This window comes from Channa argus, chromosome 15, assembly GCF_033026475.1.
Source record: "Channa argus isolate prfri chromosome 15, Channa argus male v1.0, whole genome shotgun sequence".
NCBI classification, from domain to species: Eukaryota; Metazoa; Chordata; class Actinopteri; order Anabantiformes; family Channidae; genus Channa; species Channa argus.
This window is the reverse complement of record NC_090211.1, coordinates 9,525,617-9,551,192: the sequence shown is the minus strand read 5'-3', so window position 1 is coordinate 9,551,192 and position 25,576 is coordinate 9,525,617. Positions and strand designations below refer to the sequence as shown.

Sequence of the window (25,576 nt, the reverse complement as noted above, 5' to 3'; positions counted from 1 at the left end):
TAAATTAACTGTTTTCATAACATACTGTTATGTACCTTCTTATCTTTTCTTGAAGTAATATCATGCCTGCAACAGCATAATGGATTCCTATCAGTGTTGAAATCCTGCAGACTGAGGAGCTGCTGTCACTTTCATAACCTCTGTTACAAGTTGGTGATTAATCGATTAGTCGATTAAGCTATTGTATTGTATTGTATTATGCGTATTATGTGGGAAAGCCACATTTTATCCCCATCTCAATTCCCCCTTATGGTAATACATTCCTTGCTCTTTTGTTCCAAATCCCCAACTTGGGATAGAGATGCCTGGTTTTGCACCTGTGACTCATTCACCAAGAGTCACGTCTGTCTCTTGCTGTCATTATCACAGTCAGTGTAGTAAGCTTCCCTCTCTGACACATAACAACTTAATTGGACTGAAGCTAAAAATAGGCAGTTTTGTGATGAATTGAAAATGAGAGGAGCATTTGGAGAATTGGGTTAAAAATCCTGTTTCCTATCAATTTTATAAACAGGTTTATGGGTTGTGTCAAATGTTTGTGTGTGTTTGTGCAGTAAAGTTGAGATTAATAGAGGTAACTGTCTGTCTTTGTGTGGATTTGACAGCCAGCTTTTGCTGTAGCCATTTTGTGCATCTGTGTGTGTTGTGTGACATCAGCAGAGCCGGGGAGGCTTCAGCACTTGTTTCGGTCTCACTTATTGCCTGTCACTAGCTTTTGGAAATCGAAGTCACTGCACACTGCAACTCATGTCTCATGGCAGAGACACGCTTGCTGTAAATCCAGCATGATGGTCACTTCCCTTCAGTCGCATCCAATTGATCTTAATCATTTTCAGTCTGGCATCTTTTATGTTTTTATATTCATCCTGATACTGGAAGAAAGTGGGTTTGTGGTTTTATTACAGCAACATCACTCTGCATTATTGATCTGCTGCCTCGCTTATTATAGAACAGACTAGGGTGCACTATTATTATAACCAAGAGATAGTGACCACTTTCTGTACTTCTGTGTTTATTCTATGTGACTGAACAATACTCATAATCTTTTAACATTTTAGCGTTATTGTCTTTGAAACCTCAGCAGAAATCTACTGCTAATGTTGGAGAAAAGCATGTGAAAAGTATGTCTTAGCATTGCTAACTCTCTTGATGGAAGCCCCGTGGCTGTGACTTCCCACAGTTCCGACATCCAAAGACAGCCTCAGGTGTAACAGCAACTGTATGTCTCTGTTCATGATTTGATTTGCATGCTATCTGTGCTAAGCCTATCACGATCAGTTCTGCCAGAGTACCAAATCCAAATGCAGTGTTTGAACTTCTGATGGCTGCAGGCCAGCACAGAGACACAGATCACGACGCCCTCCACATTGATTTAAAACTCTGCTGTTCTGTTGACTTTTGCCCTTAAAAGCTAAAGTGATCCTCAATTTCTCAAAAACAGTTCCACTCACCACAGAGAGGCAGACAAGATATCCAGTAGAGGTTTACTGTGTCAGGTTCTAGCTGTTTTCAGAAAATAAGTCTCTCATCCTCTTAACAGATTTGCCAGTCTACCTCCTATTGCCGTATTTGTCTTGTTTTCTCCCCAAGGACTGAACTTTACATAAGCATTTGTGTCCTGCCGGTTGCTCTTTGCACCAGTCCCCAGGCCTTTTGCTATTAGATGAGAAGATTAAAAAAGCAGTTTCTCATGGCAAAAAAGTGTGTATTTGGGTGCGTCAGTAAATGTGTGCGCATGCTTGTCTGTGTGTATGTGCATCAAAGAAAGCACCTGTGTGGTGGGCCTGTCAGTCATTGCACATTATACCATTTCTATATTATGCTATGTGCATATTTGTGCAATTTCCTGTGAACAAATATTGGCTGTCGGTTGCTGGAATGTTAATTTGTGCCAGACAGAGAGTAAACCGGGTATATTTCTATATATTATGTCACAGATGCACAAACTGTGGACAATGGTAGTGAGCATCTCTGTAGGGCGGAGCGACTCTGAGAGAGCAATTCTGGTACCTTAGACCGCTAGTGCTGCCTCTGCAATCACGCTCCCATTGAGGGCAGCCTTTCATCCCATGCCTTTCACATAAAACCTTTGAGACAGAGAAAGAGAAAGATGGAAAGAGGGAGATCAAGGAGGAGAGAAAATGCAGAGGGAAGGGAAGTGCTTCTGCAGCCCCAAGCACTCGTCTCAGATGCTTGCTGTGAATAAGCATGCTGCTGATGATGAGCGCAGATGTTGAAAGAATGTATAGAACCACATTCTGCTCACAAGTGTGTGTGAGGAGGAGAGAAGAGAGGCAAGAACAGAGGCTCTTAGTGGAGCTGTGCTTTTGTGTGTGTTCACTGTGTAATCTGTCAGCCACCCTGTTAGGGCCTCTGCTATACTATGACTTCAATGTTATAAACATAATCACTGAGGCATAATGTTACTGTGGGAGGGGAATAGTGTTGTACAGTTCAATACAGTAGAAAACAGCACTGTACTACTATGCATCACTTACTTGGCTATAGAACTATTGCTGTGCTGAGTTGGGTCGAGCTGTGCAGGTTGAGCAGATGGATAGAGGCTGTTTGCTGGCAGTGGAGGGGGAGGGGATTGTTGGTGAAGACTACCGGGTGTTCATAGCTGATGGGCAGGCAGTCAGCCAGGTGTTGGTGCTGGGACGCAGGGACTCGGATGCAGGAGGTAAGCGAGTCCAGTCACAGAGTTCGGTTCCACTTAAGATTTGATGTCAAACACTATACACAACCTTTGCAAATATATATTCCACTGTTACAGAAATCTCAGCTTGAAGGTTTGAACTTTGTGCTGCCTCTAAAATGGCAATATAGAGATTAGGAAATTTCGGTGCTGTCTGGGCTCCAAAAACCTTCATCTTCCTTTGTTTGTCATCATCAGGTTTGCTAGTTTTTGCTTTGTGTAGCATTTATATAAAACAAACAACTGGCATTGTTGCCGCTCATAAATCATTTAGGCCTACTTTGTTTGCCAAGTGGAGCCTGTGAGAACATTTCACTCAGCAGTGTAAAACAGTTTTTGCTTTTGGATTCTTTTTGTTCCTATGCTCTTATCCTTCTTTGCTTTGTCTTTACTTTGTTAGTGTGAGTGTGTGTAAATGTGAGGTCCTTCATGCTCTGGCTGTTTTCTGTGTGTGCCATACAGCTTATTTGCTGTTCACACGAATAATTTGAGGCTTGAATATAGGGGACGACTGGAGGAGATGCTGTAAAAATGAGGTGTGATTAATCCTTGTAGAAGGAATGAAAAAGAGATGTACAACTTCCTGCTTTCCTCTCTTCTCTTTTAAAGTCACTCTCTGCTTTTCTCCCTTTCAAAGGCCAGGACTGTACTGGCAGGGATACTAATTAGCCCGTCCCATCCCATGCAAAATGTTCAAAAGAGTTCGAAGTAAAAGGAAAACTGCTGTCTACAGTAAAGAGTCAGATATCTGTTGATAAAACTATTCTCCTTCCACAATCGTAAGATATATATGAAAACTATAGAACCTGAATAGTTTTGACTTCATGTGCGCACCAGATTCCTCCTTTGCAGTACTGTCACATTTCTACAATATAATTCAAGCTCACCTACAGTGCATCATAGCAAACATCTGTTTATATTCTATATTTTAACCACTATATTCTGAATACACAGGGAAACACGACAGTAATGACTTCCACCTCTGCAGGAAGACAGTCAAATGCCGTTAATTAGTCCTGCCACTACATCACTCTTAATCAGGAGAAATTATCCTCAGCTATGTGCTGCGATACAGAAAGTGTGTGTATGTGACAATCCTGATTATTTTGTTAGATGGTTGTTATGACAATTATCAATCGTGATTATGCTCCTCGATGATTTTAGAAGTGGTATTTTGACCTACACTTTTAGGAGCTTATATCAACAATGAGAGATAATTTAAAGGGAATTATTACTTTCATTGTAACTGAAATGGCTGGTGTGAGAGGATAAGATGAGAATAGAAACATTTTTTTGCATATTAACCTGAATAACACTGCCACAACAAGGACAGCACTTTTATAGCAATGTAAAAACCTTAATTCCCATGACAAAGAAATGTCAACACTCCAAATGTAGCCACAGACGGTTAACTAAGCAACCAAGATTCATTTTCAGATTTTGGAAGTAATAAGAAAACCAAGGCCTTAATTCCCTGCCAGTCATCATCCGCATAGCACATTGACAAATGTCCTTTTATTCAGTGGGGGAAATGTGAAGCAAGGCAGAGCAAAATGAGGGATAATTTGCTGTGTGTGACAGCAGAGAGAGAGAGACTGGGAGACAGTGGGAGGGAGAGCAGAAGTCTGCATGATTGAGATAAGTGACAGATAGATGGGGGGCCAGGCAGAAGTCTTCTCCCACACTCTGGGATCATGGAGATGGCTCCAACAGAAAGTGTGAAGCATGCTGCAGTTACACTGTCACGCAAGGACATATGAAGGACACAGAGAGAGAGCGAGCACCTCAATGGCAGAGAGCATTCAAACTGTGAGAGACAGGAAAAGATAGACCCTTACCAGCAGTGGATGGTAGCACTGTGGCTCATGGCCTTCAGAAACATATAGAACTGCTCATTTAAATGATATATTGAAAATCAATGCCATCCTCTTTTAAAAGATTGAACAAAAGCACTTGGTTGATAATAGCTCTTATTTCAATGTTGTGTGCTAATCTACAGATGATAGGCCAAACAATGGAAGCTACTGCGATGACGATCAGAAAGACACCCGGCATCTCTGTGGGTTTACGGATATTAGACCTTTCTTTACTTTGATCCTGTAAAAAAGTTTTTAGATCTGCTTAGACTGAATTTAGTTCTGCTGTAGTGTGGTTCCACACCCCAATACTTGTCTATAATACAGTGTTAAACATGTTTTTATGCTTGTTTGTTCACCTGCATGTATTTTCAATGTTGCTACTCTAAATTTAACTGACTATATATTTTGGGTGCATTTATGCCTTTATTAGACGCAACAGTAGAGAGCAGACAGGAAACAAACAGAGAGAGAGAGAGAGAGAGAGGGGGTAAGACATGCAGCAAAGGTCCTGACTCAGATTCAAACCCAGGATGCAACAATTACGTGACGTGCATTAATCATTTGACCATCCGGGCGCTCCCCAAATACTTCATTTGTCCTTCATGTCAACTTTTTCATTTTCAATATGTGTCTGCATCTTTCTGCGTTCCTATCACCCTACATCTTGGTCACCCCTCCTTTTGTTTCCATTTCCTGCTTCACTCTCTCGCATTTTCTTTTCACAGTGAGTTAACTCTTATACCTGTTTAGTAGCCACGTCTACTCTATGTCCAGAGTGAAACATCTTCCCAAATATTGGATAAACTGCTATGAAGCTTACTGGCATTAATGGGCTCCACTGGGCAAAGACCATTGGCTTTGCAGATTTCTTCACTTTTCATTCACTTGATGTATTTTTTTTTGGGACAGTATGCAGGAAGGGATAGTAGTGGTATATTAGGAAGAAAGAGGCTCTTTCAATTAGATGTTTAAAAAAATTATCTTTACTTTGAATATTTTATTAATTTATTTTTTGCAGGATATGTTTACACTTAGGCATTGAGCACTTTGTTCAGAGTGAGAGGTTATCATTAAATTGTCTTCAGGTCCAAGTTTCTGTGTACTCCTGAGTGTCATTAGATTTATTAAAGTTGATCTGTCTCTAACAAAAAGAGCTTAGCCTGAAATAGAGATGAAGTAACTGCAGACTTTAACATCTCTTTATTTGGGCACTTCCACTTATGGTACCAATATAGTGCCCAGCTCATGAAACATGGAGAGGTGGAGCCAGCTGATTGATCAAATGGTTTGTCTATCATTTTAGCCGATCACATCATAGATTATCCCCCCTCAAGCTGACACGTACACAAACAACACAGCAGTCAGGAGAGGGAACCAATCAAAAGCAAAAACAAAGATGCAGAACAAAATGAAGAAACTGACAAATTTTGCAGCTGGAGGTTGCAGAATGTGCCAAATGATGTTAGTATGATTTGTGCATTTGTACTGGTGTCTAAAAGATCTGAACAATACAAGCGGAGATGAGGAAGAAAGAAAGGGAGTGCTTGTAGAATGATAAAATGTGTTCTCAGAACAATTGTTTCTGAAAATTACATAAATTATTATATCTGATATATCAACAATCTCCTGCAAGACTGTAAGTAATATATACTTTTAATAAGGATTAATTTACTTATTATTTCCTCTTTTGATTGTTCAGTTTGTTAAATTCAGAAATTCTGAGTCAACAGTGACACTTTCACTTTATTTGTTTTAATGTTTGTTTCAAACATCACAATTAGTTAAAGAAATTGTTTTTCAAACACTTTTAAATTAGTTGCCAATAAATGCTTTTACTGTTAGTAGTAGATGTGCTAGAAGTGGTGACACTTAAGGGCAGTAGCCTACTTGAGTAAATGTACATTTTTATATTCTTCTCCTGGTGGCAGGTACTTTTACAGAAGGGAAGTGCAAAAAATGATGGTGGGCCTGTCTGGACAAAAGTCCAGGGCCGATTTTTAATCCTAGTCCAACTCTGATATTTCCTATCTATGTCTCCACCCATCCTCCATCTCCTCCACTCTCTCCACTCTCTCCTCTCTCTGCCTCTCCTTTTGCTCCTTCTCTTCCTTGGTAACAGTATCTAAGCACCAAGGTGTGGGCAGGGCCACAGAGAGACATTCTCAGATTGGCAGAGATGTTGGCAATTTTTGTTTTTGGTCACATTTGACTGTGAACTACAAGGTTCTGTATTATTATTATTTTTTGCCTGCAATATACCAAGCAAGTCAGCAAGTAAAATGGGTCTCAGTGTCCTTTAATCCACAAAGCAATCCATGAACATGTCAGCACCCTATTAAGGTGACTGGCCTCATCATTGCTCCTGATTTGCATTGCACTCCTGTCAGCCTTTTCCTTTGTAGTGACACAGGCACTGGAAACATTGGCTAGACTTTACCCTTAGTTTCCTCATATATGGATGATGAGCTGTTCTAACTGAGAAGGATCTGTCTCATGGGTGAAGGACAGAGATATCCCCATCATCCTACTTCGTGTCCTTCTCCTTACTGAATCTGGGTCAGACCTTGCGTGACAGACAGCCTGCCATTATCACCACTCAGACACACAAAAAACGAAGAACCAAGAGCTGAAAAGTGGTGCGAGGGGAGCGGTGGACTGAAAGCAAGAGGACAAAGTGCTTTCCTCCTGTTCTCCCTCTGGCAGGGCAGTGGGAGTGGACGTTCCTCCAATGGGTGTCTGGTCCTGCCTCTCTTTGACACATTTGCACTCTGCCATCTTCCCTGAAAGTTGAAGAGTAGCTGCAGACATGCACATGGAGAACATCATAGCCCAGAACCAGATGAGTGATTGAGGAGATGAGTGTTTGATGTGTTGTTTTTGTGTTTATACCTGGTCTTCTTGGTGGGATGTAGGTTCAGGCTTACATTTGTCCAGTCCTCAACCTAATAGACTTGACTTGTAGTCATGCTGCAGTTCACTAACCAGGTTGTTGTGATAGTGATGCTAAAACAACAAGGGCCCATGCCCCACCTAACGTCCTGTTGTGACAGGGATTGCTCTCAGAGCTCGTTTCTGTTTCCTTCAATTCATCTAAATTTTTATAATCTTTTTTTTAGATTTCTTCTCTGTCTCTTTTCAAGCAAGTAAAATGTCTCACCTTTTACCCCTCTCTGTTTTTCCCTCACTCAGTCATTATTCCGTCTCGACATGCTCCCTGATTTGTTCTGCCAGTGACAATGATGTTCAGTCAGGTGGAAGAAACAAACACAGCAAATGTCAAGCCTTTCCTGTAACCTGAAGAATTGAGAGTTGATTATATCCACTTTATTGTTTCAGGTGAAGACACACAAACACATAGACACACACTGTTGTTGTGTGCTTCCTTATTTCTGAAGATGTCCTAATCACACGCATGAATCTCTTTGGTGTCAGCAACCACTGCAATAGCTTTTGTGCAGTGAGGTGGGAATCAGATCTTCAGTTTGGCATTCAGTCAGTTGAACTAGCCTATCAGGAGACCCACAGAGACCAATAGGGTTTACAGAGACAGGTGAGAAATCTCTGCACCAGAGATGAGGATTAACCAGGACTGATGGCAGCGTTTGATTAGAGTCTGTTAAACCTGACGTGGCCACATGACGATGAACGATTTGCACTCATATGTCATCAGAGAAATAGGGTACACAAAAACGCTTTTGACACCCTTACATTGGTTCTGTAGGCATGTAATGCGGGAGACACACAGACACACATCTGATGACACCTAATCCAAGTTGTTGATGTACACAGGGGTAAGTTTAAGAGATGACATTATGTCAAATGAAAAATTGGGCCTTTCTTCACCTTCACACACTCTCTATGTGTGGTTAGTCTTACAGGGTGCAAATGATTATTTCAATTGCAGGCTGAAAGCAAGGTTTTAGGTAAAGGCTGTGAGTTCCTCTTGGATCTGTCAGGCTTAAAGTAATAAATCCACACATCTCCCTTAAAAGAGACCAGGATTACGTGTTTTATATCCACCTGTTAACAGGGGAGAGTGCAATGGTTTGCTTTGCTGTTGAGGAATAGCAACCTGACAGGCATTGGGTGTGTATTTGTATGAAATATTCAGTGTGTTTGAAAAATTTAATAAAGAGATCAAAATCAAGATCAATGATATGTACATGAACTTATTTGTATGGTAGCTGAGACAGTAGCTCTAGAAATCCACTGGGACACAACAGCTCTAAGACACTTAAACGCTTTTTTGAGAACAAATAACAAAACAAAAACATGGATGATGGAAGCTTTGGTGAAACAGTGCATGGGATTGTGTGTGTCTGTGGTTATACATTTGCAAACTTAAAAGGAATAAGTCAAGTAAACAGTTTCCTGGCGACTCTAAGAGTTCAAAACTACTATGTCAGGGTGTTGAAGAAGAATTGACTGATCTGGCCTTCTATACTAATGTTGATAGCCTATGTCAAGGTTAGACGGTGGAGAGATGACAAGAATAATGACAGATGCATTAAAGAGGGTTTGCTGGACTTGAACTGTAGATGTTGTTGTTTGTTGCAGTATTGGTCCCTAAGGTTGTGAAAATTCTGTAACTATGCTGAAAATACAGGAGATGCTGACATGCATATCCTCGGGAATGCAGATGGCTTTTTGTTCCTGAAACTGATATACCCAGCTTTTATTATTGTAATCGTGATGAGGGATGTCTGGTAAGTGGTCCCAGCCATGGAATGACAGGACAACATTTGAAATAGGTTTACTGTACAAGGTGAATACCCCACAAGGCCTGATAATATTACCTCACACTTCAAAAATAATATAGCAATTAATGGGTGAAAGAAATGAGCACCCTAATGGACTCAGCCCATCCCTTAGTCTCTTGAATCTTCACTGCAGCCATCAGAGGGCACTGTAAAGACTGCAGGCAGACCTTTTTTATCAGTGGAAATTACTTGTGTTTGTATTTCGCCCATTTTGTTTCTGGCAAAACAGTGGTACTGGAATCTTAAAAAACTTTTTGTCAGTTCTTAATTGCAAGCTGATGTCTTCTACAGTGACTCTATGCAGATTTCTCTCCCAGATGGCTGTACTTGGAGGCAGCCACCATCTCTAGAGACACACTCGCGCCTACACTCTGTGGTTTTCTGCCACAGCAGACCTGACCTGCCAGGCCCAACACACTGACTACTGTAGCTGTGGTCTGTGTGAACACAGATTGCATAAAATGCATATACATTGAGTTTAAGCAAAAGTTTGAGTCTGTTGTCATCAAGTGGTGCAGACCCCTGTGTGCCTTAATGTTATCTGATTTTAATTATTTTTTGTTTAAAGAAAAATGTGTATCTTAGCTGCTGGTTGCAGCGCATCTGAGGTTAGTAAGATTCAGGCTTGTCGCACAAAAACGCTTGTATGACTTGTACAGTCAACATAACGCCAGTGGTGACAGTTGTCATTAAGCCACCGATAATACATATGATGAAAGAGCTGAATGTTTTGCAGCTAATTTAATCAGGCTGTGTTGATTAGGATAATAAATTGGGTGTTAAACATCAAGTTAATATGCCGTAACAACATCTCTCATTTTACAGAGGCCAAATCAGACATTTTTTTACAATAACAGTTTTGATGTTTATTACATTTTTTCCCCTCGCTAGCTAACATATGTTTTAGTGGAACTAACTCATGCTTTGACAATACACTAACGTCTAAGTGTGTGTGCTTGTGTGTGTGTGTGTGTACTAATGGTTGACACAGAGCCAGCAATGAAGAGTCCAAATTAAATTTCATCAAGGGCCCACAGAAGGCTGGGAGCTGCCCTGTTGAGCAGAGAGAGCAGAGCATAAACCCTCCAATATCACCCACAAAACACACATTTCTGCCTTCATACACAAAATAGGACAGATGTTTTCACATGAACAAAAAAACACAAGTGGTTGTTCAATTTTGAGCCTTTGTATTTTTATCTGATTCACTAACATTAGATTTTTCTCTTTATTATTTTGTCCTCTCTCTCCCCTTGCACCTTGTGATAATCTCGATCCTCTCTCCTATGGTATTCCACAGTACGGAAGGTATCGTCAGATACAGCAGCTCATTATTGCTGATATTTTAACTTGCTGTTTGATACAGATGTCTCTCACTGTAGCCAATTAAAATAGCCAATTAGTGGATTCATTAGTGATACAGGCTCTTTCTCTGCACAGAGATTATCCAAGTTAACATCTACACAGAGAAAGACTGAACAGAAACTTAAGTTTTACAGTATAAAACTTTAATCTGGTTGTCTTATTGTCAGCAAAACCTTGTGTTTTCCTTCCAAGGACGTCTGGATTTGCACTGATAAGGTTGAATAGAACAGTTAAAAAGCTGCTTGCTGAAGCCGTAAAGCTTCTTAAATAAGAGGCGCTCATAATTTGCCACTCTGGAAATATTAATACTATAATACAGCACATCAATATCAGGGTGTAGGCTAATGCAATGATGAATGTGTTCATGTATGGCATTATAAAGGGAGAGGTGAAGGTCAGATTTTGGGTATACACTATGGAGGAGATGTCTAGACAAACATACATTCATGCACAAATACATTAGTGTGGATTTGTGATCTTCTATTTTCCTCTCTTATGTGTAGTTAAAATTCATGTCACCATAGCAGCAGTTTGATGTATTGGTCCTCTCCTGAATCTGATGGCTGCATGAGTGTAAGGCAGAATGTTAAGATCCAGAGAACCACAAATTAACAGCTGAAAAGAGGGAGTGACAGCCACGTAGCCACTATGGTGATGGAGCCCCCAGTGCAGTACTGTGTAGCCAATAGCCGATCGATATGTCACACAGTCCTGTCCTGCTTCCAGTTGAAGGAACCAGCCTACTCCCTTTGGATCTCCTTCAGACCTGACTGAGTTTCTGCTGCTCCAGTGGTGAATGCTAATTTGTCCACTGTGCCAGGGGCCCATGTGCACTATCTAGCAGTCATTAAAAGCTGCTTAGGACGTCACAGAACGCTGCTCTACATTTTTTTTTCCCTGAAACCTCATTGATGTTAATTTGGATGTGAGTCTTTTCTAGTCCTTCGTGCAACCAAATCTACACATTTGAAACGCTTTAATGCATCTTTGGGGTTTTGTGCAGAATTTATGACAAATACGGACAAATCAGCTCTATAAGTTTTTCGCGGAAAAGGGCTTTCCGACAAATCTATCTGGGAGACCGCCCTCTGTCCTAGCATTTAGAAGGATGAGAACTGCCTTTGTCCTCGTCATAGAAGTGGGCAGCCATCAGGGTGGGAAGACTGATGGATAGACCTTCACAGGGAGGCTTTACAGAATGGTGAAGTATAGTACAAGTATAGTGAAGTATGGTGAATAACGTAGTACTGCAACATGATTAATGTAATGCTCTTTCTATATTTGGAAGCCTATGCAACAATGGTATTTTTGAAATTGGTTATTTAAGGGTAATTTGTCTTTATACTGCACATTTATTGCTGTGTGTATTTTGGGCCAAAGAATAACAGCTAGGAATATGTTTATTTAAACATACTTAACATTTAAACATTTAAACTTAAGTTTGCTTGTAAAAAAATACCATTTACAGTGAAACCCCTCTTTAGTTTAACACTTTGTTTTTTTCTTACTTAGAGGGATTCTGCGGAATAATCAGCAGTTCATTTATAGGTTTTTCCTCCCTTTTAAAATTGAATTACCAAAATATTTTCTACATTGCAAAAGGAAGGTGTTCACTGTAAATGGCTGATGGGCCAATAGAAAACTTAAAACCAGTTCTGGTCGTAGGGAAAAATAAAGTCAGAATAAAACTCTGCTCAAAATAAAAAATTAATAACAACTGATATAAATGAGCCAAAAGCAAATACAGCACAGTAAGAATGTTTCATGTAACTGTGTAGAATTAGTAAATATTCTCTCTGCTGCAGAGGAGCATGCCAGCTCTTTACTGTCTCATTCAGATCTACATTTTAATTTGAATTGACACACTAAAGCTGACAGGGAGAACCGAACGCTGCCCCCCTCCCTCTTTTTCCTACAGATTGATTCTATCCAAGATAAAATACTGTTCTTCATTTGTTTATTATTGGTCTTAGCACATTGTGTGTTTCCAATTCTCCTGACGCCTGATGGTTGCTTTGTTCTCAGGGAAAGGTTTGTGAAACTAGAAAATTGTAATCAACAAAAAACCGAGGCCATCTCACCCTTGGCTCAGTATTAGAGTGAACAATGACAGGCATCATTTGAATTCCTTTTTCCCATTTGCTTTGCTGTGAGCTGTCACAGAAGCTCATAGTAAAGTTAAAGCTGATGGGAATTTCCTTCTGTGAGAGCAGAATAAAGAGACAGCGCTGTGATTTACTCATTGTCTTACATTGCAGCATTTAAAAGAGCTAACATCCCAACATGGCTCTGCTGTCTGTTTTGAAATCCTGGCGGATTGATCACATCTAATGTTAATGTTACACTGCGGCGCCAACTCTTCACTGTTGGAGAATCTCACCCACACAGTGACGAACGCTGACTGACACACATTCAACGCCCAGCCTAGAGGAAAAAAAAGACAGATATAGACTAGGTTTAAAAAGTTGGTTTCATCACAGCGTCTGAGAGTGGCTGACTCATTTATGCCACGTCTGACTTGGGTTGTTTGTCACAAGGTGTTGCAGTCGGGCCTGTGGGGCTCCTGATCACATAAAACTGAGTTACAGCACCCCAATAACATTGGATTACTGGACTGTGGCCTGCAGTCAACAACACCTCTGAGGGATCCTCTGAGAGTTAATGATTGAAGGAGGTTAGGTACAAACTCTAGGTGCTGTCACAGATGAAGAGTTCAACAGAAAATATGTAAAGGGACAAAGTCACTGAGAACATAGAGAATCGCTGATACAGAGGAGACAGTGTATAGAGCTGTATCCAAGGCAAAAACAATAGTGTTTTGAAGGTTATTCCGGGTCACTGATGTTCATTCTTGTGGTCTGCCTCCACCTGAGGATCAAAGCAGAGCAAAAGTCAGGAAATATTTGGAGTTTGTTCCAATTTTCTGTACTACCGTCCCACCCTGTCATCTCATCTAGAGATAGATGGAGCTACAGTATTTCTGCACTGCTTATATCGTGTGGACCTAAGGTCACATCTTCTGACAAATTTTGCAGTTAACAGAACAGCAAGAAACATTTTGTTGGTTGGTGATTTCTTTCATAATCAAGCAGAAAATTCTCTTTGCTTTTGTCATTTGGCTCTGTACAGACCACTCCATCTGCGTGATTCAAATTTATTGTGAGTGCGTCAGAAAGATTACCTAAACGATACTCAAGTGTCCTAAAATGAGGCAATCTGGACAGCCCTGCCTATCCATTACTGTTAGCGTCATGATTAGCTCAGAGCCATTTGCTCAGCAAAACCATCCATCCTCTCTCTCTTGGCATTCTCAACTCTTCATCTTGCACTTTTGTTGAGCTCTACTTCTGTTTTGTCAGTGTCTGCATTTTCTAAGACTAGTTCTTATCAGTTCAAAGCTTTCTTCAGGCTTCCTCTTATCTAAGGCTACTGTAGCACCGTCTTGTGCACCAGAGTTGTCCTGTGTGGCCTAGCTGGGGTATAATGAGACGGACTGTCCTTCCTCAGTAACACTCTCACACAGAGATACTGGCTTCATCCCTCTTTCACAAACTATCTCTGCGTTGGACAAGCTGTTTGTGTGCCGTGTCAAAATGTGATGTGGTCTTAAAGGTCATATGTGTTTTGCTCTGCTGTCATTAGTTTCTCCCTCCACCAACCTCGCTCTCCAGCTCATCTTCAGACATCCCAGTTCAAGACAGTAGCACAGAGGTTGTTCAACCAGAACGAGGCAATGTTAATTAGCTGTATAGTGGCAAAAGTGGGTGATCTCCTCCTACTTAGTCCATAGTTAGACACCAGTACACCTAGACACTTGGTGGCATCTGCCAATTGGTCTGAACTTCATTTTATTTCCCACTTGCTTTAGGGATGCATGTAACAAATCTGATCAGAAAAGTGGAAACTGAAACTGAGGTGGTTTCAGCTGATCTCTGGAGAATTTAAGCCTTTTGCTCTATGAGCTGTCATGAGGCTGCAGCATACTTTATGTGCCTTTGGTTGTTTATAGAGAGCATGACGATACTTTTCAGTTCATAACGTGACAAAACATTACATTAGGGATTACAGCTGCAATTCATCACCACCCCAATCTCAAGAGTTCCTCACCTATATTTCCTCATTTAGCCCTTAACTTGTAAAACGTTCACACTGTTGGTTTTGCCTTATAATTAGTCTTACTGTAGCATTCTCTGGGTGTATAGTTACTGCGTAGCAAATCAGTGAACAGGGTTGATGCTTTATGCCAATTTTAGATTTAAAGATAGAAGCTTTTTGCATTATTCATTACATTCATTACATGAACATCCTGGACTTTCATTTTATACAGACCATTAAATGATTTTATCCATAAACAACAACATAGGACTTCACACTGTCCTACTCTTTCTTTCATTAATAGAAAATGTGAGGAAAAAAGGGTTTAGTCAATAAATGGTTTTTGACTTTTTTTTTGAGACCTGTATAAATAGTAACAACATTTCAGCATGCTCACTGTATCCACCTACATTACCTTCCTATTCTCTGTCTTCTACTGCCACTATAGAGGAGACCTTTGTAAATGAGTTCACATATAGTATCTGCTTTTAAGCTTTTCCATGTCCTGTGATCTTTAGACTGGAGGATGCACAGGTTTTACATTTTCCATTCCGATACTGATTATTGCAAATGGTACACCCTCTTCTACCACAAAAACACTTAAGAGGCAGGAAGGAGTTTAAGAGAAAGCGACAGCAACAGAGACAAGGGGAAGAAAACAATTGGCAGGAGTTAGAAATGGAAAGATCCAGGACTGTGATAAGCAATGCTGTGAAGCTGAGATGTAGCGAGCATTAAGCAGAAGGTAGAAGAAGGGAGAAAAAGAGGTGGAGAAAGGTGGAAAGGGCAGAAAGCTGAATAAGCGTGGAAATGATTGAAAGTGATGGAGAGGGGCGGAGAAGGAGCCTGTTTTCCAGATGTCCCACTTTCAGATAAAGGGATGGAGGGAGCAATGGCTGTCTCCAGGGAATGCTCAAAGGAAGGAGAAGAGGATGTGTGGAATGGGGGCATCCAGGGGGCAAGTTGACTTCTCTAGTTATACAAGCAGCAAAGTGCAGGACCGGATGTTAAACAGCTGCAAAGAGATGGACAATATATTGTACCCTTTGTTCCATAACCAATTATGGCCTGTAATGGCCAAATCATTTATTTGCTGATAGAGCATAATTGCACGTCAGAGGGTTTGACTAGTGGTAACTGAGCTAATAAATCTCTGATGATTTACTGCAACCACACAGGCATGCACACACACTCACACTGGATCGTTTAGTGTACAAGCATTATCCTATTCGCATGCTGAATCACAATTCTCTCTCTACTGGAACATTAAGTAAACCTGCGGAGATGCTAATGCAATTACAGCACGCTACCCCTCTACACAAATCAGAATAATTGAAAGGTCAAAAAGGACACAGTGATCTATTAATATCTCATCTGTATATATTTGTAGGTGCTAAATTGCTTCGTGGGTAGAGGGTTGTTTTTCAAAGGTAGGTTTTGTTTACTTGTTGTTTACTTGTCCTTGTGAGGCATTAGCTCACCATGTTAGCTGAAAACACAAAGAAAGACAGTGTGAACACCTACACACATCGAACACAGCACACTTGTATAGTGAAATGCAGTAAATAGTTAAAAAGTTCTGAGTGTGTGTGTGTGTTTGCATATATGTGTGAACTCTGTTGGGAGCTGCATGTTCAGCACTTGTCAGACCCTATGTGGCCATTGTTAACCTTGCACTGCTCAGCAGGTGTAGCTTTGCATCTGGTAAGTTATCTGTCGGTGTCATCTTTTGCTCTTCAGCCCGCTGTATAGTTGTTGGTGGTTGAGCCTTTGTCTCATAGTCACACACACTCTGTGTTAATCTGTAGCTAATGTTTTTTTATAACCATAAAAACACTTTACACACATAGTCAATGTCAGCGTGTCAATTTGTGCTTTTACAACACTTTAGTGTGAATTAATTCTTAACTATTTTTAATAGTTAGATGCCCTGACAAACATTTAAGTAGTTATTGCTATTGTATTTGCTCTTAAATATAGCTCTTCTATCTAAGTGATTGGGGAACAAACTCACTCAACTCTTCCTCTGTGGAAAAATCTATTAATCTAAAGTTTTGTGATGATTCACACAAATGAAGAGTGTATCTTTCAACACATGTACTGTTTCTGTTACTCTCCCTCCTCTGCAGCTCAGCAGGGAAACACCTATCTGGGGAAGACTGTATACCAAAAAGACGCTTACTTTAGAGAGACAACTAAACCTCAAGGTAGTGTCTTTACATGTTTTGTCTGAACAGTCTGCAATTCTAGGATTTTCATTTTGCAGCTATGTTAAACAGAAAAGCATAAATCTGCACACTTACCTGAAACCAAAATTCATTATAAAACAGATTATGGCATGTTCTGTCAAAAAGCTGATCAATAAATGAGTGTTTTTAGCTGTAATTTAATCTAAACATTGTAGGATTTTAATTTCCCTGCATTTCCAAGCCCAACATCCTTGAACAAAAAGCTCAGCCAGTTCAGGCAGTTGACATTAATTTTAAGGCTTAACCTTCAAAAGCAGAGAAACAGTTACTCACTCAAAGTAGATTTTCTCTCAAGGCAGAAATGTGGGGTCTTCACCTCAAGGTCTCCCATGACTTTTCCCTTGTTTTTATGATAGCCTCCCATGAGTAACTCCAGACTACTATTTTAGAATGGCAGAGAACTAAGATTTGACATGCATCTATCTCATATTTTAACTATGGTGGCTGGTCAGTGCGGTTTCTAAGCTTTGCTTTTTATAAGGACCTGAGCCCAGGCCCACTGGTGTTAACTATCACACTACTCATCGTCTCCCCAACCTGTGATTGGCTATCTTTATCTGAGCAAGGAAGCACCCTGGGGTCTGTGTGTGTTTATACAGCACTTTGATCGGCTTCTTTTTTTTTTATTAGAGCAGATCCAGATGCACAGATTAAGCGTCTTTACTATTCCTGTGGGCTGCATGAAGTTAGCTCTGCTGGTATAGATTTTGGAGATGGATGAAATTATATTTAAAGACTCTTAGGTTTCGTCAAGAGAAGGAAGGAAGGAGGTGGGGAGAGGGAAGTGGAGGCAGATGGAGGAGGGGAGGATGATAAGAGGAGGACGGGGAAGCAGGCAGGGAGCGGAGGTGTTGCCGGGGTGACAGGGGAGAAGGATGAAGTGGGACGTGCCAGTGGAGCATCAGTAATCTGCTGCTCTGGCTGGCTGACAGGACAGTCTCACACACATACTGACACACACACACACACACACACTCACACACACACACTTGCATACTTCTGCTCAATCCATGGCCTCCTGCATACCACCAATGTACACAGGTCCACTGTCAGTGGACAGCAGGAGATGGCCGGTCTGCAAGGTGTTTTGGGGCCACAGTGAGCCATGTTTTTTCCTGCTAGCTTTGGCAAAACCACTCAGATGGACATAATGAGGGAAATGAGGGGAGAGAGAGTGTGGAGCGAGCACAACGGACAGCCAGGGACACACAATCAGACAGAGAGGGAAAAGACAATGTTCAAAACTGGCAGCCTTACCTCTCTCTCTGTCACTCGCTCTCTCTGTGCGTGTCTCTCTCTGGCTGTGCTTCTTTCCATACTCCTCCTCTCTCCCACTACTTTCACAATCCTTTTGTCCCTCCCTGCCTTAACTCTTTGATTTTTTTTTTTTTTGTACACGATATTCTGCAAAAGCCAGTGTCCCAGTGAGGTGGCTTCAGCTGGGAATGAATGAGGATATGGGTGGAGGGATGGATTGACCTAGAAGAGAAGAGTGTGAGGGATTGAGGGCTAGAAGGAGCGCGGATGGAGGATGCTGGGAAACACTCAGGTGGGCGCTTGGAGTCGTCCCCTCTCCTCGTTTTGTGTGTCCCTTTCAATTTTGTCATGTTCCCTTCCTCTTCCCCTCTCACTTTAATTTAGGCCAGTGTTTTTGGTTGATGCATTTGCTCGGATGCTTGTGATATTTAATCTTGATACATTACACCATTGAGGGACTCTCTGAATGTATGTGACAGAATGTTTGTGTACTTGTATGATTGTGGCTGTTGTCATCTGAGTCACGTAGCTCTGCTGTCTGCTTCTGCCTTCCTCCTGTATGTTCAAATGCTTTGGAGCTCGGTGGCTCCTCCAGGACTCGAGCTGCAGCTGCTGCCGTTGCCTCAATCATGACAGGCTCCTTCACAAACTGTCACAGCTTCCTATGCACCCTGCGGGACTTTTTAAGTCATTTGTAGCCAGTCAGTTTTAGTTCATTTGATTTCTATTGTTGCGTCTTCTGCTGCCACACTGATTTATATTTGCATGTTTGTGAGAGCAAAAATGTTTTTGTTGCTGCTAAAGCTGATTTGCATTTACAATTGAGCTTATCTGTGAGTAGTCCCGCTGTCCCCTGTGTTTTGAACATGTCTGTTTCCAAGGAGATGTCAGCAAGCCAAAATAAAAGTCCTTATCACTCAGTCAGCCCCTCCCTTTTCCAACTATGTCTCATTTTTATTTTTCTATCTTTTCTCTGCTGCCTTATCATATTTGTATAATTTTGATGAACTAGATGACGTTTGCAGGACATCTGGGCCAGCTAGATAGGTTATTCTTCATAATTACCCCACTCTAATGACCTCAGTGACAGCATGTATGTGGGTGTAGTCGGCTGACCACGAATCTCACAAGCCGACAAGGACACTGAAGAGCGACTGGGATTTCTCTCAGCTTTTCCTTCACAATAACATCAGATGATTGGGACTATGGTGAAATGCACCGCCTTCACAATCCAACGCAGTGCTATGAAAGTGATGTGTCTTTTTGTGTGTGTGTGTGGGTGTGTATAAGGGTCTTTTTTGTGTAAGCTTCTATGTTGGAGTTCTCATTAGCCCCCAGGGTTTTGAGTCAATAGAGGCCAACACCTCTCCTCCCCCCTTTGTCTTTTCCTTCACAGCAGACTGAATCGCAAATTAGGATGTGCACATACTGTATATGTGTATTGCAGCACATGTGTATGCAGACATCTTAATGTGTATGTGTTGTGTGTATGATGCCTGTGCAGTGATCCTTGATTTACTACTTGGCCTCCTCTAGCTCTCTTGTTGCTTCTTGAAAAGAAATCTTTGTTTTCCCCCGTTAATTGGTCAAGTGAACCTCCAGAGTTTAAATCATTATTTATTCATCACGCCCTCAGTTCAGGCTTATCACCGAATTGAAGGTTAATGTGTGTGTGTGTGTCTTTGTGTGTGTGTGTCAGGAGAAAGCTGACTTCCCAAAATTAGACAATTTAACACACACACACTGTTGGTGTTACACTTTTAGCAAAGCAGCAGCTTCAGAGATTAGAACAATGTAAACGCTTAATAATAGACTTTCCTCATCCACCCGTTCTAAACACACCTACACTATCCAGTCTTCATAACCATAGTTTAAAGGAAAAAGCAGCTGACATTTCTTTTTGCGCTGGGCTTTCTTATGGTGAAGTACTGTAGGTGCATGTATGCTATGTGACGGATCACAAAGTGTAGGAACAATTAGTTAACAATACACTATCATTGCCACTGTCCTAATGAGGTGATTTACTATATAGTCTATGAAATGTTAGTAAGAAGTATCCAAATCTGTTTAGTGCCGCCTCAGTCTGCACTTCAGGCGAAAGATTAACTCAGCCTACTGATCCCTTACGTGAGTGAGGAGGTGAGCAATTTAGGTCATAGTAGACAAAGCAGTCAATGCGCAGAATTACTAATATATTTTCTTTCATACAGCTTACCTACAACTATGAGAAATAAGTACGACTTCCACCCCGTTACAAAACTTTGCAGCTCTCCATATGTACTAAGCATGAGTCTTATGTTCTGACTCAATCACCTTCAGTGTGTTTGTGTTGTCTGTGATCTGACAACAGACTTTGAGTCAAAGAATTAAAAAGTGCTTTCTACAGCTGCGAGGTTGTCGGCTGCAAACTTAGTCAAACAGTGTGAAAGTAGAGGAGGTTGCACCATTGCTTCGCCAACATCCAGCACCAGAGCTGAGAGCTGAGGAGCAGTACGAAGAAGTCATGGGAAGGGTTTCTTGACTGATTATGTAAATCACCAACATTTAGGGGCTGAACTGCTTCTGATGTAGCCGTTGAGTCTAAATGTGTACTTGAGCAAAGTTATTGTTTGTGTGGTAACAAGTAAGGATTCACTTTAAAAGATGCAGCTTTGCTCGGCCTCGCTTTCCTCCGGGCAGGAGGTTGAACTTCGTAACTCGGGATCTGAACTGTTTGTCATAACCACAGAGAAGAGAAGCGAGATGTGAGGGTGAAATTGGTTGTGAAGAGAGAGGAGATGATGAAGGGCTGTGGCAGTGCTTCTGAGGGGTTTCTATCTTCCCCTCAAAGTGATGTTTCCCTTTCAAGCTTCTTTTACCTGTGCAGCCACACTGATGTGAGACGAACAGGCAGCCCCTGCCGTTAGCTCTCTGTGGATCTGTTCGCACCACAAGTGTTCAGGCTATATTTAGCATCTATCAACAAAAGCAGTTTTCCTTAAAAATGGTTACTGCTGCCAAGTGTGGCAAGTGTTTTCTCTGCTCGAAATTATGATGCTTACAGGCACTGCATGCCAGCTTAGGGGTTAAAGCACTAGGGCTAAATAGTAACGTAACTGTTTGACATTGTTGATGACACTGTTTTAATAGAATTACCACACAAATGTAAAACTTTAATGGTGTCCACCACAAATCTCTCAGTGTTTTTCATTTGTCCTAAAAAGAGGCCGTGTCCGAAATCACTCTACTCCCTATATAACATGCACTAATTAGTTCAATTGACATTTCAGAAACTTAACTATCGTGGTCACATTGCGTCATCACTAACAGCTGTTTGAGTCAATAATTTTCTTATCTTTAAAAGGGGGGAGCATTGCATTGTGGGAAAGTAGGGTAAGTAGGGTGCTATGTATTCTTTTAGTGTTGCACTGTGGGATACTTTGAGTGCACTCTATAGTGAATAGGTTTACACTCTTAACATTTGGACATAACTACAAAATGGCGAATGCACTATTAAGGAAGTAAGAGAATTTGACTTCCATTCATTTTTTACAGTAAGTCATGGTATGCTGTTTTGTGATGAACGGGTAGCAGCAGAGTTTTACAGATTTCCCTTTAAACATCTGCTAGTGCAGCTGAAAACAACACTATGAGAGCAGTGAGCAAACCCAAACAGTGATATTGTGAACCACACAGCTAAACAATGAGAAAAACTGATTAGAAAGCCCCATAAAGCCATCAGGGAGCGACTGATGCAAGTGACAATCTGCACCATTACCACCAACCACTTTTATGCTGTCACAAAGTTTTCACATTATATATTGTTGTTATAAATTAACTATTTTTTGCTGCTTCAAATATTACAGATTTTTAGACACCTGAAGCAAACTGCAGCCTAAAAAGTCAGTTGTGTTGTAATAATGTTTGCAGGTAAGATTATTTGTGTCACTGGTGTTGTAATGTATGAAAGACGTTTTATGTCTACTACTGTATACACACAGTAGATTGCGTAACTTACCACTTGGAGTTAGATATCACTAGACAAGGTGGCACTGAGGAGTGAAGTGACCAGAAACGATCATTGAACCAGTCATTAGTAATGATCAGTCTGTTTTAAGCAGCTTTGGGTTACCCATTTGCCAGTGGCTTGAGGTCATAAGTGAGCCATGACCTTAAGCATCCTTAATTGATTCCCTTGGCTCAAGGACAGCTTCATGTCATGATCGTTACGGATGTAGGTGGACAAGAGGACCGTGCTGAGGTAAGGGGGATCAACTGCAGGATCTATGTTGAGTGGATTTGTGGATGTTGAAATAGTTTTTGCGAGGAAAAGGCTGTAGCTAGAGGCACCATGTACAGAGAAGAAGGAGCATTTGTGTTCATCAGCTCCAACTGGCCAGAGGGTGAGAGGAGCAGCAGGTCAGAACTGCTGAAAGAAAGAAGGGATATAACAAGATATCAGGTGGAAATTGAGTGTATTTTTTCCTAATTAAAGGCAGTGAGAGTTTTGCATTTTTAAGGGCTGTAAGAAAAGGATGCAAATAAGAACAGAGTGAGTCTAAGAGACAAAGAATTTGCAGAACAAGCTTTCAAGTGAGAACCAAAATATCTCAAAGTGTGTAGTGAAGCGTGAAAAGATCTACATTCAGAGCTTGGAGAGAGAGTAAAAAGGCGACCAGAAAGAAGCGGGGACAGTAAGACAGAAGGAGTGGAGATGCTTTTTATTACTTAAAGACAGCCACATGTAGTGTCTCTGGCAAAAAAGCTTGGACTCAAAAGCAGGACTTGTTGATCAGGCTGGTAAACATTGAGAAGCTCTTTACTTAGAACAGTAGATCTTTACGGTTGCTGCCTGATTAAGAGATATGCACTTGTTTTTGGGAGAGCCGTCTGTTTCTCTCTCCTTCCATTTTTCGGCAGTTCTGTGGTGAGATTAATGTCCTGCCGTCAAATCCTAGACTCCCTCCTGTCAAACATACACTCCACAGGCTATTTATAACCAGACACCCACTCACAAACACTAATGAGTCTCTGGGTGACAAATGGATTTGGAGGAAACCTTGCACACCTCAGCTTCCTCCTTTCTGTTCCCTCCTCTTCCATCACTCATTCTGCCCCTTTTTGCCACCTCCTGACCCACTTCTCCCTGCTCTTCCTCCTCTTTTCACTATATTAAACTATGAATTTGTCTCATCTTCACCAACCTCTTTCTGCCTATATTCCCATTCGTCTTTGACTCTCTAAGTTTCATCCACCTCTCTCTGTAGCTTCCTTTGTCCCTTAGTCTCGCTCTCTGTCGGTCTTCATCCCTCTTTTTCTTTGAGCTAATGTAGTTGTTAGTCAGTGCTAGTGCTACTGGATCAGCCAGGGCCTGCTCTGCCAAGTGCTCTGTGGCTTCTGGGGCACAAAAAGAAGTTTCATTCTGCTAGTAGATGGCGCCGTTCTACCCCTCATCCTACCATAGACCACCTTTGATCCTTACACTTGCCTATTTTTCCTGCTTCCAACACATCAACTTCAAGAAATGATTGTTCACTTGTTGCCCAATATATCCCATCGCTTGTGTCATTGTAGAGACACAATTCACGGTATTAACTTTACCTGCAGGTGGTTTTAACTTTGTGGCTGATTAGTGCACATTAAATTGAGTGTAATGTTTCCAATGCCCAAGAGCTAGGTCCCTGCTGAAGGCCTAGTTGAGCTTTAGCGTGGGTGTGACTGGCGAAATAAGGTTTAAAGACTGAATGAAAACAGTATCAAGGGCCTGGAACTATTAGCATGTCTCCATCATAGCCTTGCAGCCACAGCACTGATCTCGTCATATATTCTAGCGTGTGACTAAAAATAGATTTAAATGAATTTATTTGTTTCAGAGACCCTCGATCATGGCATTCAGAGACTAAAGTAACATATTATTAGCTTTGAAATGAAAAGTGCATTTTCATCGAAGCTTTTATGATTTTAGAATGCTTCTATTGTGATGCCTGAAAAACAAACATATTAGCTGAAATCCTGACAACTTCACTAAGGCAAAAACAAAGTCCCCAATTTGCCCCTGGATACATTTGAACTTTCTTATTTGTTTAGTTTGTTAAATTTATGACTGCTGCAGTTTTTAAAGTTTTGATGTGGTGGCAGCAACATTTGCTAATCCTTGTCATGCTGCGGTAAGCCATTTGGGAATAAACTGAGATAACTTGGAGGCAACAAAACATTGCTGCTGTTTTGTTTTTTTTTTACTTTCACTTGCTAAAACTCCAGTTGAAATTAGAAACACTTGGTACACATATAGGTGTAATTTCCATCTTGACATTTTAATTTCCATTTAACTGGTCCAAGCCTGACCTGCGGTTTGTGCCTCTCCTCTCTGGGTGGAACAGTGTGTACGCCTGTTTGGTTGTTGTTTATAACACCAGGCTTGTCAGAGGGTTGTCTTTGTTGTTTTTGTTGTTGCAGTGGGCGCTGTGTTGTCTTGGCATTGACAGCTTGTTAATGTCGAACTTGTCATCTCCTCCTCTTCTTTGGTGCCAACTGGCTGCTCTTTCCCGCTCCACTACAGTACATCACTGCAGAAACCCACGCGTCCATCTGTACGCCTGCCCCTCCCCTTCGTCCTTCTGCACTCCACCTCATATTGAATTGCTCTAAACACGTGCAGCACAGGTGGGGGACAAATGTGAGGGAGGGAGACAGAGAGAGAAAAGAAAAAAACGGTACTGCTTTAAGCACATAAAGACTGAGCTTACAGCCCCGATGCATTGGTTGTTTGAATGTCAGTGGATGTGTGATCAGCAAATGGATAAACTGCATCCAAACTTAGACACATTACGGTATGTATGTATAGTCAACAGTGTCAGGACCAACATGAGGGAAGAGGAAATAATGGATTAGCTAGAGGTACAAATAAAACATATTTCTTTGGGTCAGGTAAAGTCAAGGCTATGGTACACAGTAGTTCACTACTTAAAAGACCTTTCACACACACAAGGACAAGGAGTAATAGTGCATAGTGGTGAACATGCAGCACGTCATCATCACAATACTGTAAGTGAAACCAAATAAAAGAGAATAGCAACAGAAGATGCGAAATGTCCTCCAGATGCCCTCTAAACAAGCATCTCTTCATCATTGCAGCATCAAAACACTTGAAACACTGAACGTGAGCAAAGCCTGTTGCTGTTTTTGTAGCTTGTCCTCACAAAAAACCCAAAAATGGTTCCCTTCATAATAGCTCACATTTCTTAGTCTTTTGTTGAAATGCTTCTTCAACAGACAATATGTTGGCAATTAGATTTTTAACCAAAGTCTCATATT

At 41.2% G+C, this 25,576-nt stretch overlaps 1 protein-coding gene across 15 annotated transcripts in view; it reads left to right on the top strand.

The window, feature by feature from the left end:
- srcin1a (SRC kinase signaling inhibitor 1a) overlaps positions 1–25,576 on the top strand; it is a 91,215-nt gene that overhangs the window by 15,287 nt on the left and 50,352 nt on the right. For 10 of the 15 annotated variants that reach the window (XM_067475986.1, XM_067475980.1, XM_067475976.1 and 7 more), the window contains exon 2: positions 16,907–16,984. The exons of 3 other annotated variants lie outside the window; for them this stretch is intronic. In XM_067475986.1, the coding sequence (XP_067332087.1) occupies positions 16,907–16,984 (78 nt within the window). Of the gene's footprint in view, positions 1–16,906; positions 16,985–18,420; positions 18,576–25,576 lie in introns of those variants that run through there. 2 more of the 15 variants (XM_067475974.1, XM_067475977.1) reach the window with 2 other exon arrangements.